Source organism: Manis pentadactyla, chromosome 1 (assembly GCF_030020395.1).
Source record: "Manis pentadactyla isolate mManPen7 chromosome 1, mManPen7.hap1, whole genome shotgun sequence".
In the NCBI taxonomy this organism is placed as follows: Eukaryota; Metazoa; Chordata; class Mammalia; order Pholidota; family Manidae; genus Manis; species Manis pentadactyla.
The window spans coordinates 193,183,990-193,200,867 of NC_080019.1; the positions used below are offsets into that span (position 1 = coordinate 193,183,990).

The 16,878-nt window shown below is 42.8% G+C and overlaps 1 protein-coding gene across 1 annotated transcript in view; it reads left to right on the forward strand.

Moving 5' to 3' along the window:
* Positions 1-12,267: 12,267 nt before the first annotated feature.
* Positions 12,268-16,878, forward strand: part of FAM3B (FAM3 metabolism regulating signaling molecule B) — a 30,221-nt gene continuing 25,610 nt past the window's right edge. Inside the window, exon 1 of the mRNA XM_036876888.2 lies at positions 12,268-12,565. Coding sequence (XP_036732783.1) covers positions 12,547-12,565 — 19 coding nt within the window. The 5' untranslated portion in view covers positions 12,268-12,546. The remainder of the gene's footprint in view (positions 12,566-16,878) is intronic.

Here is a 16,878-nt window from a genome sequence, read left to right on the forward strand (position 1 = left end):
AAGAATGGAACAGAAAAAATGTTTGAAACAGTAATGACTGAGAATTTCCCCAAATTAATGTGAAATGCTGAGCCACAGGTCAAGGAAGCTCAAAGAACACCAAGTAGGATAAATGCAAAAAAAAATTACACCTAGATACATCATTTTGAAACTACAGAAAATCAAAGATAAAGTCCTGAAAGAAGACAGAGGGGGAAAACATCTTAGTTATAGAGGAACAAAGATAAGAATTACATCTGACTTCTCCTCAGAAACTATGCAAGCAAGGAGAGAGTGGATGGAGTGAAATACTTGAGGTGTGGAAATAAAAACACTACCAACCTAGAATTCTGTACCCTGTGAAATTACCCTTCAAAAGTGGTAGGAGAAATAAAGATGTTACCAGACAAACAAAAATTGAGGGAATGTGTTGCCAGTACACTTGCCTGGGAAGAAATTTTGAAAGAAGTTCTTTAGAGAGAAGGAAAATAATATAGGTCAAAAACTTGAATCTACATAAATGAAGGAAGCACACTTAGGGAGGAATAAGTGAAGATAAAATAAAAAACTTTCTTTTTCTTCTAAGTTCATATAACATAACAGTTTGTTCAAAATAGTAGTACCAACAATGTATTTATGTATGCTCATGTACATGTATTTATGTAAACATAAGCATATATATAATGCTCCTATACATATAATACATTAATCTATATGATGCATATGTTAGCAAATACATATCTACACATTGTTCTTAATTATATCATAAACATATATTTTATGCTTTTGTATATAATGTATATCTATGCTTATGTATTACATATATAGAAGCATTATATATATAAGCATAGTATATATATATGCAATGTATATATATATGCTTATGTATGTATATTTAGGCTTGTGTATAAATAAAATGAGTAACAGCAATGATACAATTGACAAGAGGGAGGAATTAGTCTTATTTTGCTACTATAAGGTACCCATATTATCTGTGAAATGGTATAGAGTTACTTAAAAGTGGACTTGGATTAGCTGTAAATGTACCCTGCAAACTCTAGGTCAACCACTAAAAAGTGAGAAGAAAGTATAACTGACTTGCTAAGAAAGGAGAGAAAATGGAATCCTATAAAACCAAAAAAATGCAAAAAAAGTGGAAAACAAAAATAGTAACAAAGAACAAAGGCAACAAATAGAAAATAGGAACAAATATAGTAGATATTAATCTAGCTATATCAATAACCACTCTGAATGACAATAGTCTAAATACATCAATTGAAAGACCAATTGTCAGAGCATCAAAAACAAAACCCAATTATATGTTGGGTACCAGAAACCCACTTTAAATATAAGGGCACGTATAGATTAAAAGTAAACGAATGGGGAAAAATTATGCACTAATCAAAAGAAAACAGGCGTAGCTATATTAATTTCAGATGGAACAGACTTCAAAACAAGGAAAGTTATCAGAGACAAAGAGAGTTACGTAATGATAAAAGGGTCAGTTCTCCAAGAAGACAAAATAATCCTTAACATGTATGAATCTATCAACAAAACATCAACTTATGCAAGGTAAAAACTAATAGAACTACAACAAGAAATAGATACATGCATTCTTGCAGTTGGAGTCTTCAACACCCCACTATCAGAAGTGGAAAAATCCAGAAGGCAGAAAATCACTAAGAATATAGTTGAACTCAACCACACCATCAGTCAGCTGGATATAATTGACATCCAAAGACTACTTAACCCAGCAGCAGAATACGCACTCTTCTCAAGCTCACATGGAACAGTCAGCAAGTTAGAACACATTCTGGGCCGTAAAATACACTTTAATAAATTTAAAAGAATGAAATAATACAGTGTTTGTTGTCAGACCACAGTGGAATTAAACTATAAATCAATAGCAGAAAGATAACTGGAATACACCAAAATCTGTGCAGATTAAAGACTTCTAAATAAAACGTGGGTCAGAGGAGACTTCTCAGGAGAAACTTGAAAATATTTTTAACTAAATGAAAATGAAAACACAACTTATCAAAATTAGTGAGATGCAGCTAAAGTAGTGCTTAGAGGAAAATTTCCAGCATTTAATGCAAATATTAGAAAAGAAGAAAGATATAATCTAAGTTAACACCTTAGGAAACTAGAAAAAGAACATCAAGTCAAGTTGAAATTAAGCAGAAGAAAAGAAATAAGAATCAGAACAGATATCAATAAAGTTGAAAACAGGAAATCAATAGAAAAAATAATGGAATGAAAAGATTTTTTTCTGAAAATAAGAAAACAATAAAATTGATGTGTCTAGCCAGCTAAGAAAAAAATAGAGAGGACACACATTACCAATATCAGAAGTGAAATAATTAGCATCATACAGATCCTGTGGCCATTAAAGGTATAATAAAGGACTACTATGCACAGCTCTGTGCCCACACATTTCATGACCTAGATAACCTGGACCAGTTCCTCGGAAGGCACAATTTGTCAAAACTCACAAAAGAAGAAATAGATTATTTGAATAGGCCTATATCTATTAAAGAAATTGAATCAATAACTGACCTTCCAAAACAGAAAGCACCAGACCCAGAGGGGTTCATGGGTGAACTCCACCATTCACAGAAGAAATTATACCGATGTTCTACAATCTCTTTTAGAAGACAGAAAAGGATGGAATACTTACTAACTTATTCTATGAGGCCAGCATTACCCTAACACCAAAACCGACAAAGACATTACAAGAGAAGAAAACTATGGGCCAATATCTCTTATGAACATAGATGCAAAACCCCCAACAAAATATTAGCATTTTGAATCTAACAATGCATGAAAAGAATTGCACACCCTGACCAAGTGGGATTTATCCCAGGTATGCAAGGCTGGTTCAACATTTGAAAATCAGTAATTATAATCTATCCTATCAACAGGCTAAAAATGAAAAAATCATGTGATCATATCAATAGATGCAGAAAAAAATCTGAATAAATCCAACACTCATTCATAATAAAAATTCTCAGTAAACTAGAAATAGAAGAGAAACTTCCTCAACTTGATAGAGAACATCTTGATAAAGATACTTTCCTTCCTTCACAGAAGAAATTATTTCATTCGAAAAAAAGGAAAGGATTTAGATATTCATCCTTTGCCTGGAGAAAGTCATTTTTCTATGGGTCTCTAACTCTTGCCTAGTGAAAATGGTGAAACCTCAGGAGTGCAGTGAGCACAAACTTTTTTTTGGCTGCATATCTACAAAAAATACTCTAGCTATCATCATAGTCAATGGTGAGAAAGTCAGAGCTTCCCATGAAGAACAGATACCAGGCAAGGATGTCCCCTCTCACCACTCCTTTTCAGCATTGTACTGGATGTATTGGCTAATGCAAAAAGACTAAAAAGGAAAGAAAAGGTATATAGATTAGGAAAGAAGAAATAACACTCTTTGCTTGCAAGTGATAGGCTCACTTATGTAGAAAATCTGATAGAATAAACAAAAAACTTCTGGAACGAGTAAGTGGTTACAACAAGCTAGCCAGATACAAAGTTAATATATAAAAGTCAGTTGCTTTCCTATATGCCAGCAATGAGCAAGTGGAATTTGAAATAAAAGATACAATACCATTTAATTAGCACCCCCAAAAATGGAATACTTAGGTATAAATCTAACAAACTATGTACAAGATCTATATGACGAAAACTACAAAACTCTGATGAGCTAAAATAAAAGAAAATGTAAATAAATAGAGAAATATCCTGTTTGTTGGATAGAAAGACTTCATATTATCAAGATGTCAGTTCTTCCCAACTTGATCTATAGATGCAATGCAATCCCAATCAAAATTCCAGCAATTATTTTGTGAATGTGGATATTGACAAACTGATTCTCCAGTTAGTAAGGAGAGGCAAAAGACCCAAAATAGCCATCACAGTTTTGAAGAAGAATGAAGTTACAGGACTGACACTACCAGACTTCAAGACTTACCATAAAGCTACAATAATCAAGAGAGTGTAATATTGGAGAAAGAAAAAACAAGTAGATCAGTGGAACAGAATAGAGAGCTCAGTAGTAGACTCATGTAAATACAGTCAACTGATCTTTGACAAAGGAGCAAAATCAATACAATGCAACAAAATCTTTTCAATAATTGACTCTGGAATGATGGAATGACTGGGCATGACATGCAAAAAAAAAAAAGGATCTAGACACCTTACACCCTTCACAAAAATTAACTCAAAATAGATCACAGACCTAGATGTAAAATGCAAAACTGTAAAACACCTCTAAGAAAACACAGGAGAAAACCTAGTGACTTTGGGTATGGCAATGACTTTTTAGATATAACACCAAAGGCAGAGTCTATGAACAAAATCATTGATAAGCTAGACTTCATTAAAATTAAAGACTTCTGCTCTCCAAGAGACAATGTCAAGAGAATGAGCAGACAAGCCACAGACTGGGAGAAAATGTTTGCAAAAGATACATCTGATAAAGGACTGTTACTCAATATATATAAAGAACTCTTGAAACTCAACAATGAGAAAACAAACAACCAATTAAAAAATGGACCAAAGACCTTAACAGACATCTCACCAAAGAAAACATGCAGATGTCAAGTAAGTATGTGAAAAGATGCTCCCTATCACATTAGCAGGGAAATGCAAATGAAAACAAGATACCACTACACTTATTAGAATGGGCAAAATCCAGAACACTGATCTCAAATGCTGTCAAGAACATGGAGCAAGAATTCTCATTCGTTGTTGATGGTAATGCAAAATGATAGAGCCGCTTTGGAAGATAGCTTGATGGTTTCTTACAAAACTAAACATATTCTTACCATATGATCCAGCAATCACACTCCTTGTTATTTACCTGAAGGTGGTGAAAATTTAGGGGTGTACTAAAACCTGCATATGGACATTATAACAACTTTATTCACATTGGCCAAAACTTGGAAGCAAACAAGATGTCCTTCAGTAGATGAGTAGATAAATAAACTGTGGTACATCCAGACAACAGAATATTCAGCTCTAAAAACCATGACCTATCAAGTCATAAAAAGCCATGGAGGGAAATCAAATGCATATTACTAAGTGAAAGAAGCCAGTCTGAAATATGATTCTAACTATATGACATTCTAGACAAGACCAAACTATAGAAACAATAAAAAGATCAGTGGCTGCCAGGGGTTGAGGGGTAGGGGGGTGACAAGCAGAGCATAGAGGATTTTTAGGGCAGTGAGACTACTCTGTGTGATACCTTAATACACGCCGTTACACATTTGTTCAAACTCGTAGAATGCAAGACACCAAGAGTGAACCCTAAAATAAACTATGGACTTCAGGCGATGATGCTGTATCAATGCATGTTCACCAATTATAACAAATTACCACTCTGATACTCTGGGAGATGCTGATAATGGAGGAGGCTGTGCATGTGTGGGGCAGGGTATATGTGGGAAATCACTGAACTTTCCACTCAGTTTTGCTATTAACCTAAAATTGTTCTAAAAAATATTAGTTAAAAAAGACACCTAGTGCATGTTTTGGTATAAGACATTAAGGTATGGTTGTGATCATCATCTGCTCCAAATGCCCTCCATTTATAACCCAGGTTGGCGGGGTTTGTCTTTATTGTGTTTAACTGATGGCTCCTCCCCTTTTTCAGGATCCTGTCAGTCCTTCTGTTTATTGGGCTCTGTCTTTTGGGCAGCCTCTGCCCCCTCACTCAGAGACCTCAAATGAACTCATAACTCACATACCCTTGCAGTCTGCGTCCCCTCCTGGCTTGCTGTCTCTTTCAATACTATCATTAGTTCATGCATTCATGTGCATGCCAGAGATCTATTGAGAGGCCCTTCTGCATGAGGCTCTGCTCCAGGAAGGGGGTCCTAGCAGTGCACGTGATGGGCCCTGCCTTGGGGGAGCCTACCTTCTGCTGGAAGAGACAGACAGTAAACAGCTCCCAAAACAGGGGCAAAAATGTGGATGGTGATGAGTGCAGTGGAGAAGAGTAATGGGTGGGAGTGGGGGCACACCGGCGTTGCTCACTCAGGAGTCCAGGGAGGGCCTCTAAGGAGTCCCTAGGATGTGCAGACAAACACAGTCTGAAGGCTGTGGCATTATCCTCCCAGCAGCCAAAGGGGGGAGGCCACCCTCAGTCTGAGGGCTCTGATGTCTTCTTCCCTTGTCTTGTGCCTCCTCCTTGTTTCTATTGCAGTTGTTACCACCCCTACTGAAAGCATGGCTCTTCATTTATTGTACTGCCTAACACCCAGCCTCCTTCTGCTCCCCACTCTAAACTGAACTCACTGTCTCCCTGTGTGCCCCAGGGAGGTACTCCTCCACCCTACTTTGGGGGAGGCATGCCAGGAAACCACAGCTTACCTAAGGGCCCTTGTTAACCCCCCAGATTAAATCTCAGGAGCCTAATAATAGACCATCCACATGCACAAAATTGGAGCCTGACTCTGTCAGGTAGGCCCTAACTCAGATGAGCAGCTCATGTGCGATTATAGCTTGTTTTGAACTGATTGGTTCACCCAAAGAGTTTTCAAGCCTCAAACATGTAATATGTTCTATATTATCTATATTTAAAGCTGGGTCAGGAGCAGTACGGATGCAGGTCCCAGCAGAAACAAACAGAAACATTTCAGGAGACAGGTTAGAATCGTTGTTAACTAGCTAGGCTGATTATGGTTAACAAAATAAAAGAGGCTTCAAGACACATTCAGGGACCATAAAATTACAAAAAGTAAGGTAGCAATTTTGAAAAAGAAGCAAATAGAATTCCTAGAATTAAACAAGAAAGAGCAACACCAAAACCAGTTAGCAGTGGGACAGGCAGAGCTGGACACAGGGTCAGTGACCTGGAGGGTGAAGGCACAGAGCTGAACACAGTGGGGATGGGGACGGAGGAAGGATGCACGATGCCGAGGCCTGACGCCTGCAGGGGTGGGGAACACAGGCTGCCAGGAATGTCTAGCCATTTCAGCCCATTTAGTCTCCAGCTGTAGGATAAGTAAGAAAAACACAATTAGTTTAATTGGAAAGAAGCTAATTCTTAAGAAAAAAAATGTTTAAAGGCTTTAGCGTTTTATGTGCTATGGATTTTCAAGATGGAGAATTAATGCCAGGAAGCCAAGTCAGCTGCAAATACAAGTGGACAGAATTTAGGGGTCACAACTATTGAACTTCTGTCATTAGGAGGCCCTGGAGCTGTTTCATTGCTGTGATCTCAGCAAACAAACAAACTCATGGGGAGAGTAATTTGGACTCTTAGAGTCATTCAGAACCCCCTGTCTCTAACTGATGGACTTTGTGGCATTCGATGTTTCTCTTCACCATTCTGAGGGTCAGGCCATTTACAGAATGGTGAGGGGAGCTTCCCTTTAGGCTGTTGTGAGGCTTGAGAAAGCTTTCCAAGTGCAGCCTCCCAAACAGGGTACAGCCCCCGGTGGGGGCTCTGTGTCTGGGGCACCAGCCATCATGAACAGTGTCAGCGATAGCCAAAGTTCGAGTGAAAAGTAAATACGCAAGAATTGTTGGAAATATCTGAACAGAAAGAAATGAGGTGGAGAGAACAGACTATAACATCCAGATCTCGACAGGAGGGCAGCAAAGGGGCGTTTCAGTCCTTGGAGGAGAGCCGCCCTTCAGGGAACTGCGAGCACCTGGCTGGGCCGCTGTAAGAAGGTAAGGTCATATCTCTATCAAAATTTAGTACAGAAAAAGCAAATATTTTAATTAAAAAGTAAGAACATATGGAAAGAGACCTCTTTAAGCAAGGCAAAACTCAAAAGCTATAAAAGAAAAAATCTGATCACTTTTTAAAAACCACCCCCGGGAAGAAAGTTTCATACTCAAAAACAAAACAGGAAAAACATTATTACCTATGATAAAGGACTAATAATATAGAATTTTAAAAGCTATAATACACAATTTGGAATTATAGAGCATTACATATAACAGGTGTCCATTAGATTAGTGTAAAATGGGGAGCTTTATACTATATTTATATATGCAAAAGTGTCCTCTCCCTCCTGAGCATCTCATTATTTGGGCTGCTTTGCCTCTGTGTGCATTGAAGGGCAGGCCCATTATCAATAGATAGCTTTCCCACAGTAAGCAAGAAGGTGAAAACCAAGTAAAAACTATCTTTGAAAAGCCCTTCAAATAAAACAAACGTGCAAACATTGCTGGTGGCTGAGTGTAACATCCATCAATGTCTGTTTCGGCAAACCTCTATCAAAATTTTAAATAACACAAGCCCTGCAGTCCCACTTGTAGGACTTGCTTTATTTATTTATTTCATATATGGGAAAGGTTCTATGTGAACAGTTTCATTACAGTGTTAGTTCTAGGAAGAAGTGGAAAAGAATCAGTGTCTGTAATAGAGAACTTACTAGATAAATTTTGGTTACTCCCTGCTGTGTGATACTTGGCAGCTGTGGAAAGAGCAAGAAAACGCTCTGTGTAATCCCATGACAGGCTCTCTAAGATACCTTGATAAACAAAGTGTAGGTCAGTGTGAAGGTATGTTACCCTTTGTTAAAGTGTGTATGTGGGCTAGGGGTATAATCCTGTTTGGTTGGATATGTTTAAAGAAATTCTGGAAGGACACCCAAGAAATTAATGACTCTGCTTTTCCATTGGATAAAGAGGATACAGAGGTGAGGAGGTGATTTATCACTATATACCTTTTAATAGCCTTTTTAAAGGCTATTAAATGTATTATCTGGACAACAAATTATTATGCTAGTAACAATGGCTGTGTCTGGGGAGGGAACTATGGACCTGGGGTGGGGTAGGAGGCCTGCAGAGAGGAAGCCCATGAAACAGTGTTGGTGAGGAGGAAGGGTTGTTAGGGAAAAAAGAGTTCTGAAGATGAGCCATGAAGATGAAGGGAAACATGAAGGATTGAGGGGGAGCTAAGCAGAAGGTATATAATTTTTTTAGTGCACATTTATTTTTAAAAGTTTAAAAATGATGTGTTTTATAGTATACTTCGGGAAATGTAACTGATTTTTCATTTTTATGTTCCCTCCCAGTCTTTTTATATGCATAAATGTCCACTTTTGTTCCTGCTTTTGTACTTCACATGTATTTTGTGTACATTTTCCATGTATATTACAAATAATATGTGATCTTGCTACCAATCATATTGTTTTTAATTAGAGTTCCAAGTGATTAAACAGCAATTTATTAAGTAGTCATTCCACCTTTTGTTGGCCTCATAGGTTTCTTTATGCTTTTCACTGTTGAATATACTTGGCATTTCCTCTTCAAAAGGAGAAAACATATCCTTAATATAAACCCACAGACATGGAACTTATGTCACCTTTTCTTAAGAATAATGGGAGTTGCTAAGGAAAACTTTAGTGGAAGTGTTTGTTACAAAACTTGTGAGAATGGAGAATGGGGTCTGGACACAGGTGATTAAAGCAACATGTAAACAAACCCTAACTTAACCAAGAAGGTGAAAGACCTGTGCACCGTAACCTACAAACACTGCTAAAAAAAAGGAAAAGACACCAAAGAAATGAAAAGACATCTGGTGTTCCCTGATTAGAAAATTTAATATTGTTATCAATACTACCCAAAATAGTTTGTAGATTCAATGCAATCCCTGTCAAAACATCAATGATGTTGTTTATGCAGAAATAGAGAAAGCTATCCTAATATTCAAATGGATCTGAAGAAACTCTGAATAACCAAAACAATCTTGAAAAAGTAAGCAGAGTTGGAGGGTTTACACTTTGTGATTTCAAAATTGTTATAAAGCTACAGTAATCAAAAAGTGTGTTACTGACATAAAGACAGATTCCATATATATCAATGGATGGAACAGACTAGAGAACCCCAAAAAGAAACCTTTGCATATATGGTCAAATGATCTTTGACAAGGGTGCCAAGACCATTCAGTGGGAAAGGACAGTCTCTTCAGCAGCCAATGATGGGAAAACTGGATCTCCACATGCAAAAGGATGAAGTTGGACCTTCTCAAGCCCCATATACTAAAACTAACTCAAAATGGACCAAAGACCCAAACGTAAGACCTAAAACTGTAAAACTCCTTGAAGAAAACATAGAAGAAAAACTTTATGACATTGGACTTGGTAACAATGTCTGGAATATGACACCAAAGCACAGGCAACAAAATGACAAATAGATAAATGGGACTATATCAAACTCATAAACTTCTGTGCATCTGAAGACACTCACAGTGGAAAGGCAACTTGCAGAGTCAGAGGAAATATCTGCAAACCCTACATCTGAGAAGGAGTTAATATTCCAGAATACATAAAGAACTCTGACAGCTCAGTGACACAGCAAGCACAAAACCAGATCACAAATGCGCAAAGGATTTGAGCAGGTTTTTCCCCAAAGACACACATATGCATATGAAAAGATACTCAACATCACTGATCATTAGAGAAATGCAAATCACACCATAATGAAATATCACCTTGTATCCGTTAGGATGGTTACTGTTAAAAAATTAAAACAAGATGTGTTGGTGAGATTGTGGAGAAATTGGAATACTTGTGCACTGTTACTAGGAATGTAAAAGCATGCAGCCACTGTGGAAAACTGTATAGTGGTTCCTCAAAAAATTAAAAAAAGAATTACCATATGATCCATCAGTCCTACCTCTGGGTATATACTTAAAAGGATTCAAAAGAGGGTCTTGAAGAGATATACACCCATGTTCATAGCAGCATCATTCACACTCATACCAACTGTCCATCAACAGATGGATGGATATACAAAATATGGTATTTCCATACAATGGAATATTATCCAGCCTTAAAAAGGAATGAAATCCTGTCACAGGCTACAACATGGATGAGCCTTGAAGACATTATGCAAAGTGAAATAAGCCAGTGGAAAGACAAATTTGTCTATGGAACAACAAATACTATACGATTCCACTTATATACAATATCTAAAATAGTCAAATTCATACACACATTAAGTATAGTGGTGGCTGCAGGAGCTGGGGGAGTGGGAATGGGGCGTGGCTGATGAATGGGTGTAGAGTTCCAGTTTTGCAAGATGAAAAAGTTCTGCAGATTTGTTGCACAACAACGACATATACTTAACACTCACTGAACTATACACTTAAAATGTAAATTCAGTAAAATATGGTAAACTTTATGTTAGGTATTTTTCCCACAATTTTAAAAAATGAAAACAAAACTCGACATAATAGCTCAATCTCCAAAATCAGGTGAACTATAGACAAAGCTGAGATTCTTGGTAGATGAAACCAAGACTCACTTAATGAGCTGATGTCCTTCTTTACTGTACCTGTCAGGAGGGGCTGAAGAATGGCTCCTGAACACTGCTGTAGAGCAGTGATGAAATGGCATCTCAACTGAGATGCACCACAGGCAGTTCGGAGTCCTGGGGAAGAATGCTTACCTGTGAGCCCCCTGACCTCTCTGAGTGAGGGGACAGCACATGGAGGTGACCTGGAGGAATAAAGCCCCACTGTCCAGAGGAAATGCAGCCCCAGGCTCCCTGGATGGAGCCACACAGGAGCTTCTTAGCAGGCAAAGACAGTGGTGCAGAGCAGTCTTGACCAAGCCCCCTTTAACAACCCACAGGTGATGTGCCAGGACTAGGTGAGGAACTTGGCATTGAATTGCTGAAGTCTCTGGGCTTCTTGGGCAAGGAGAAGCAGAACTGTGGGGCCCAGCTGGGCTCTGAGGGGGCACCAGACCTTCTGCAGACCCTGCCTCCCTGGAATTCTTTTTCCACAAAACTGACCCTCTTCCCTTCCTTGGTAGCCTGCGGTCACTGTGACTACAGTGTGCCAGGTGTCTGGAATGTAAGTGCAGAGTGTGGTCCTGTTTGGAGTCAGAATGTCTCCAGGGAAGATTTCAAACTCCTGGCTAACTCCCATCCTGGTACCACCTGACCTCCTGTAAACAGAAGACCCTGCAGACCTGTGGGCCCAGTGCATGATCCTGGCCCCATTTTCCCTAAGCAAGCCCAGAAGTAAACGAGGCAGGGGGTGGAGCCTTGCACCGTGCTGTGCAAACAGCAGTAGGCAGCGAGGCTGTTCTGGAGACAGCACCGAGCCTGACAACCGTGCCCAGGGATGTTGACTGAACTTAAACCCTGCTGGAACCAGACTTTGACGTTAAGCCGGGACATGCTTATTTCTGCAGCCATTCCCCCTTGTGAGACATTAAATGGGCCCCGGGGTGCGTTAAGGGGCACGGGGTTCGCCTTTCACAACAACCCCTGCGCGTTCTCTCTGGCTCCCAGCTGGCCCGGCAGCGGGAGCATCCCTCCCGGGCTGCAGACCCAGAGCCCGAGCGCGCCGCCGCACACGCGCCGGTCCCTATCTGCGCGGCCGAGCCTGCCACGCCACCGGCTCACCTGCCCCGCCTTGAGCCTGCCGGCCCTCACCCACCCGGCCCCTTGCCCGCCCTTTGCCCCGCTGCCTGCCCTGCCGGCTCCGAGGGCGTGCCTGGGCCGCCGCCCATCCGTGCAAGGCTCCTTCCTATCGCTCTGGAGCTGCCGCCGAGGGCCGGGAGGGCGAGGGGCAGCACCTGGAAGATGCGCCCCGGGGCTGCCGGTGAGTGCGACCCCCCGCCACGGGGGGAAGGGGGGAGAGGTCCGGGCGGGCCCTCGCCTCTCCTGGGACCCGCCGCGCGGCAGAGAGGGGCTGGCGCTGGGGCCGGTCTGGTCTTAGACCTGGGATCTGGAGCGCTGGAGGCGAACCTGGCAGGTGGCCTTTCACCGTTTCCTCCTCCTGCTGCCGGTCCCCTCCGCCCAGCTGGGGTGCATGGCAGCGCGCGGCGGGGGTGGGATGGGGTGCAGTGAGTGTAACGTTTTGCTTGGAAGCAAGTATTGGGTGGGCGCAGGGAGCTTCAAGAGGAGGGGTCCTTCCACAGGGGAGTATGTGTCTGTAGGGATGTCCCCTCACCTGCGGGCCAGGAAGGGGCTGCCAGCTGCACTGTGGATCCCATCCGGGCTCCTGTGGCTGGACTCAGGAGTCATTAGCCACAAGCCAAGCTGACCAACCCAGGAATTTACAAAAAGTGAGGAGACAGTGGGTCCTTTCTACAGTGTGGAATGTGGGTGGGTGAGAAGAGACTAATAAACATGGGATGTCCCTTTGCCACTCACTGACTGCAACACTACCCTCAACATCTTGTTATAAAGCTGTTTTTATTTTTTCCATTCGTCAGACTACTTGAGACTGCATAAGATTTGGAAAAAATAGGAAAGAGGGAAGGAAAAAACCAATCATTTCACCAGTCATTTCATCCCTCAAAGCCTGTTTTCTTTTTTTTTCTTTTTTTCTTTTTGTATCATTAATGTACAATTACTTGAACAACATTATGGTTGCTAGACTCCCCCCATTAACAAGTCCCCCCCACATACCCCATGACAGTCACTGTCCATCAGCGTAGTAAGATGCTATAGAGTCACTACTTGTCCTCTCTGTGCTATACCGCCATCCCCCTGCCCCCCACCCCCCGCTACATTATGTGTGCTAATCATAATGCCCCAATTTCCCCTTCTCCCTCCCTTCCCACCCACCCTCCCCAGTCCCTTTCACTTTGGCAACTATTAGTTCATTCTTGGGTTGTGTGAGTCTGCTGCTGTTTTGTTCCTTCAGTTTTTTCTCTGTTCTTATACTCCACAGATGAGTGAAATCATTTGATACTTGTCTCAAAGCCTGTTTTCTGACAGTGGCTTCTGTCCTTGGTCCCTTGCCCGCCTGCCTCGCTTTGCAGGGCTCTTCGGTGTTCCATGTTAGCCACCTGCCTCCGTCACACACGCCCTTTCTAACTAACTTTGCTGTTTTCTTCCTATGACCTGAGGAATGTGGATTCATCCGGAGCAAGGCACATATCTTGTGCCAAAATAGGAAGTTCAAAAATGGAAAGTTCTCCTGGCTTCTGTAGTGATCATTTCCCTACTCTGAATGGCCCAGAGATCTTAGGCTAAATAACCCTCTTTCCTTCTAACACTAGCTTTCCAGTTGTGTGATCACATTCCAGAAAATTCTACACACCACCTCTTCTGCTCCATTCCCACAGTGTAGAAAAGCCAAATTTAAGAGTTTTGCTTTGTCATGTAAAATATCCATGGTTTCTATAAAACTTTATTTATAAACAGCAGTGTTTTTGGTAACTTGTATGGATGGTAGAATAAAACAGTGGAGGTACATATCTCCAATTTGAGGAAGAAAACACCTCCTCAGGGCACTGACTTTCATTAGAGCTATTTTGGAATTTTTTTTTCATTATTTCTATATTATATACTTACAATGTCACTTTGCTGGTTACTTAGTAGAAAATGCTGAATATTATCGGGTTGGTTTCACCCACCCACAACCTTCTTGCACATCTCCCATGATTCAGGCATGAATTATAAGGTCCTTTCACATAAAGCTTTGAGATAACACCACATTTGCATTTGTCTGGATGTGTGAAAGAAGTCACCTGCAGAAACACAGAGCCATGTCACTCCTGATTTTGTGAGCTAAGGGCTAGCAACCTTCACTGAAGCCACATTTCCCAGGTTCCTGTAGTCAAGCACTGGGTCTGTCCCAGAGAGATGACTCACAGGGACCACATTCAGATTGAACAGATGAATAAATTAAGCCACCACCACCCTTCACCTATGGGCAGCTGTCTGGTGGCAATCATCCTAACTCCTCAAAGTTGGGGCTTTGGTGTATGAACCTTTCAAGGCGGTTACTATGCAAACCCACCTCATTTTTCAGGTGTAGACCTTCCCAGCCCTCATGCCAAAAGCCTCAGCCGGCAGGGCAACAGGAGCTAGTACTGCAGTCAGCAGAGCCTGGACCATGGGGCAGCTGAATACCCAGCAAGGCTGGCCCACCCTCAGCCCTCCCAGCCCCTCAGAGAAGGGGCGCAGGTGTGGCCACCGCCAAGGCCAGGCACTGTGGGCTTGTGCAGGCAAGGCTGCCAGAACAGACAGCTTCCTTGTCCTACTTCATGTTGAAGGAAATCCCCTCAAAGGAAGTGTGTTCTTATAGGTTCACGATTGCACTTTTCTGGGGCCCTGGACTGGGGTACTCGGGTGCAGCCTGAGATTCCTCACACCTGTAGCCTGGCTTAGTATAAATCGCTTAGCACTGCTTTCTTCTCCAGCATAAGTCTAGTGTTCAAGGCCAGCATGAGACCCTGAGATGGGAAGGTGGGGATGAGAGTAGAGCATTCACATGTGGGTGGCTCCCCCAGACACGCATGCACACACGTGTGCACACTCACACCTCCTCTGAGGAGGAAGTGCACTGACTCCCTGCCTGTGCAGAACTGGCCTTTGTCCTGATACCCATGTGTACCTGCTGGGTAGAATCACTAGGAAGACGCATCTTTAAGCCAATGATGACTTTATTACCTTATGAGAAAGGGCTGGGTCCAGCTTACGGGATCACAGAAGGTCCCTGAACTCTGCGCACTTCTCCTCCTCCTGCCCCTGGCCCTGAAGCTGCTGGGCACTCCCATCAGGGCAGGCCCACCGGCCCGGGAGCTGCCTCAGCTGAGTCTCTGGATTCCACCTTCTGCAAGGTGAATCCTGACCTGTGGCCCGCTCAGATACGGGGCTCTTGTCTGCTGCCCAGTGACAAGCTGCCTTGTTTCCATCCCACTCTACGTCCACCCGGGGACAGAGCCCCTAAGGCAGGCGGCCAGCCCTGGGCAGGCAGCAGCGAGGCTCCCCTGGTGCCGCCTGCAGGTCGTTGTCCAGGCTCCCAGGCCTGCTCGCCCTCTGGCAGCTGGAAGACTTCTGTGACCTTGTGTTAGACCCGTGCGCTGGCTGCCAGTCCACTCACCGCTGCTTTGCCCTCGGACGCTCATGAAGGACCGTCCCAGGGGGCGCTGCCTCATCTGCCCACCTGCCCGGACGCAGCTCCGGCTCTAGGTTTTGGCTTCTCCCAGCCAGCCACGGAGAACTGGTCTGTCCCCAGCCTGGAGGTCTTTGGCTGTGCCCCTCACCCATAGCACAAAGACTTGATGGCCTTCCTAGGAGCCCTGGGAAACAGCCAGGGGCGGGAGCACATCGCCTTGCACGGCAGCCCAGGGTTATAGCTCCCCTTGGGAGGGCGCTTGGGCTTTTTACCCAACTTTCATCTTCTTCCCTGTCACTTCTGTCCATTTGTCCTTACTCAACTGGGGACAAAACTGTCTTTTTCTGTGTAGCTGTTCCCTATGCATTTGAGAGGTAGCACCATGTTTCTTTTGTTCTTCAAGCTGAACAGCAACTATTTGCTCAAAGATCTCATGTGTGACATGGTTGCTTAAAGATCCTCTGAATAATCTCTGGTTTGCCGATTTTCCTCTTCAAGTGTGACACTTGGATAAAGCAATCCAGCTGTAATCTCACACACAAGAGGACACTGGGCTGTTGCTGGCTTTAGACCCGACGCCCTATCAAAGCTGATGCCATGTTTCCAACAGTCACATCACACCGTTCACTCAGTGTACCTCCAGTAGAATTTCCTGGAACATCAAGTGGCCCATATATGCACAGTCCTAGGTGTGTGGGCACCGTCTTAGGTGTGCAGGCACAGTCCTGGTGGGGCAAGACCCTTGGTGTGCAACGCCAAGGCGTGTACAAGGCTGACATGGCTGTGCATGCAGATTGCCCCAAGGTGGGGCAGCATGTGAGCTTGGAAGAGGAGAGAGAACCAAGGGTCATGGTGGAAAGTGCCCTGGAAGCAGAGGGCAAGCTCACAAAGTTGTGCAGGGGAGGAAAGGAGCCACAGTGGGGCCACAGCACAGAGCAGCTTCAGGGAAGGGGTCTGCCACCTCCATCACTAGGATTTCATTTCCTGTGGCTGGTTTTCTAGCTTTGAGATGGCCTCTCAGTCCTAAAAACTGCATTGGCCACACTGTCCCTGGTATCGCA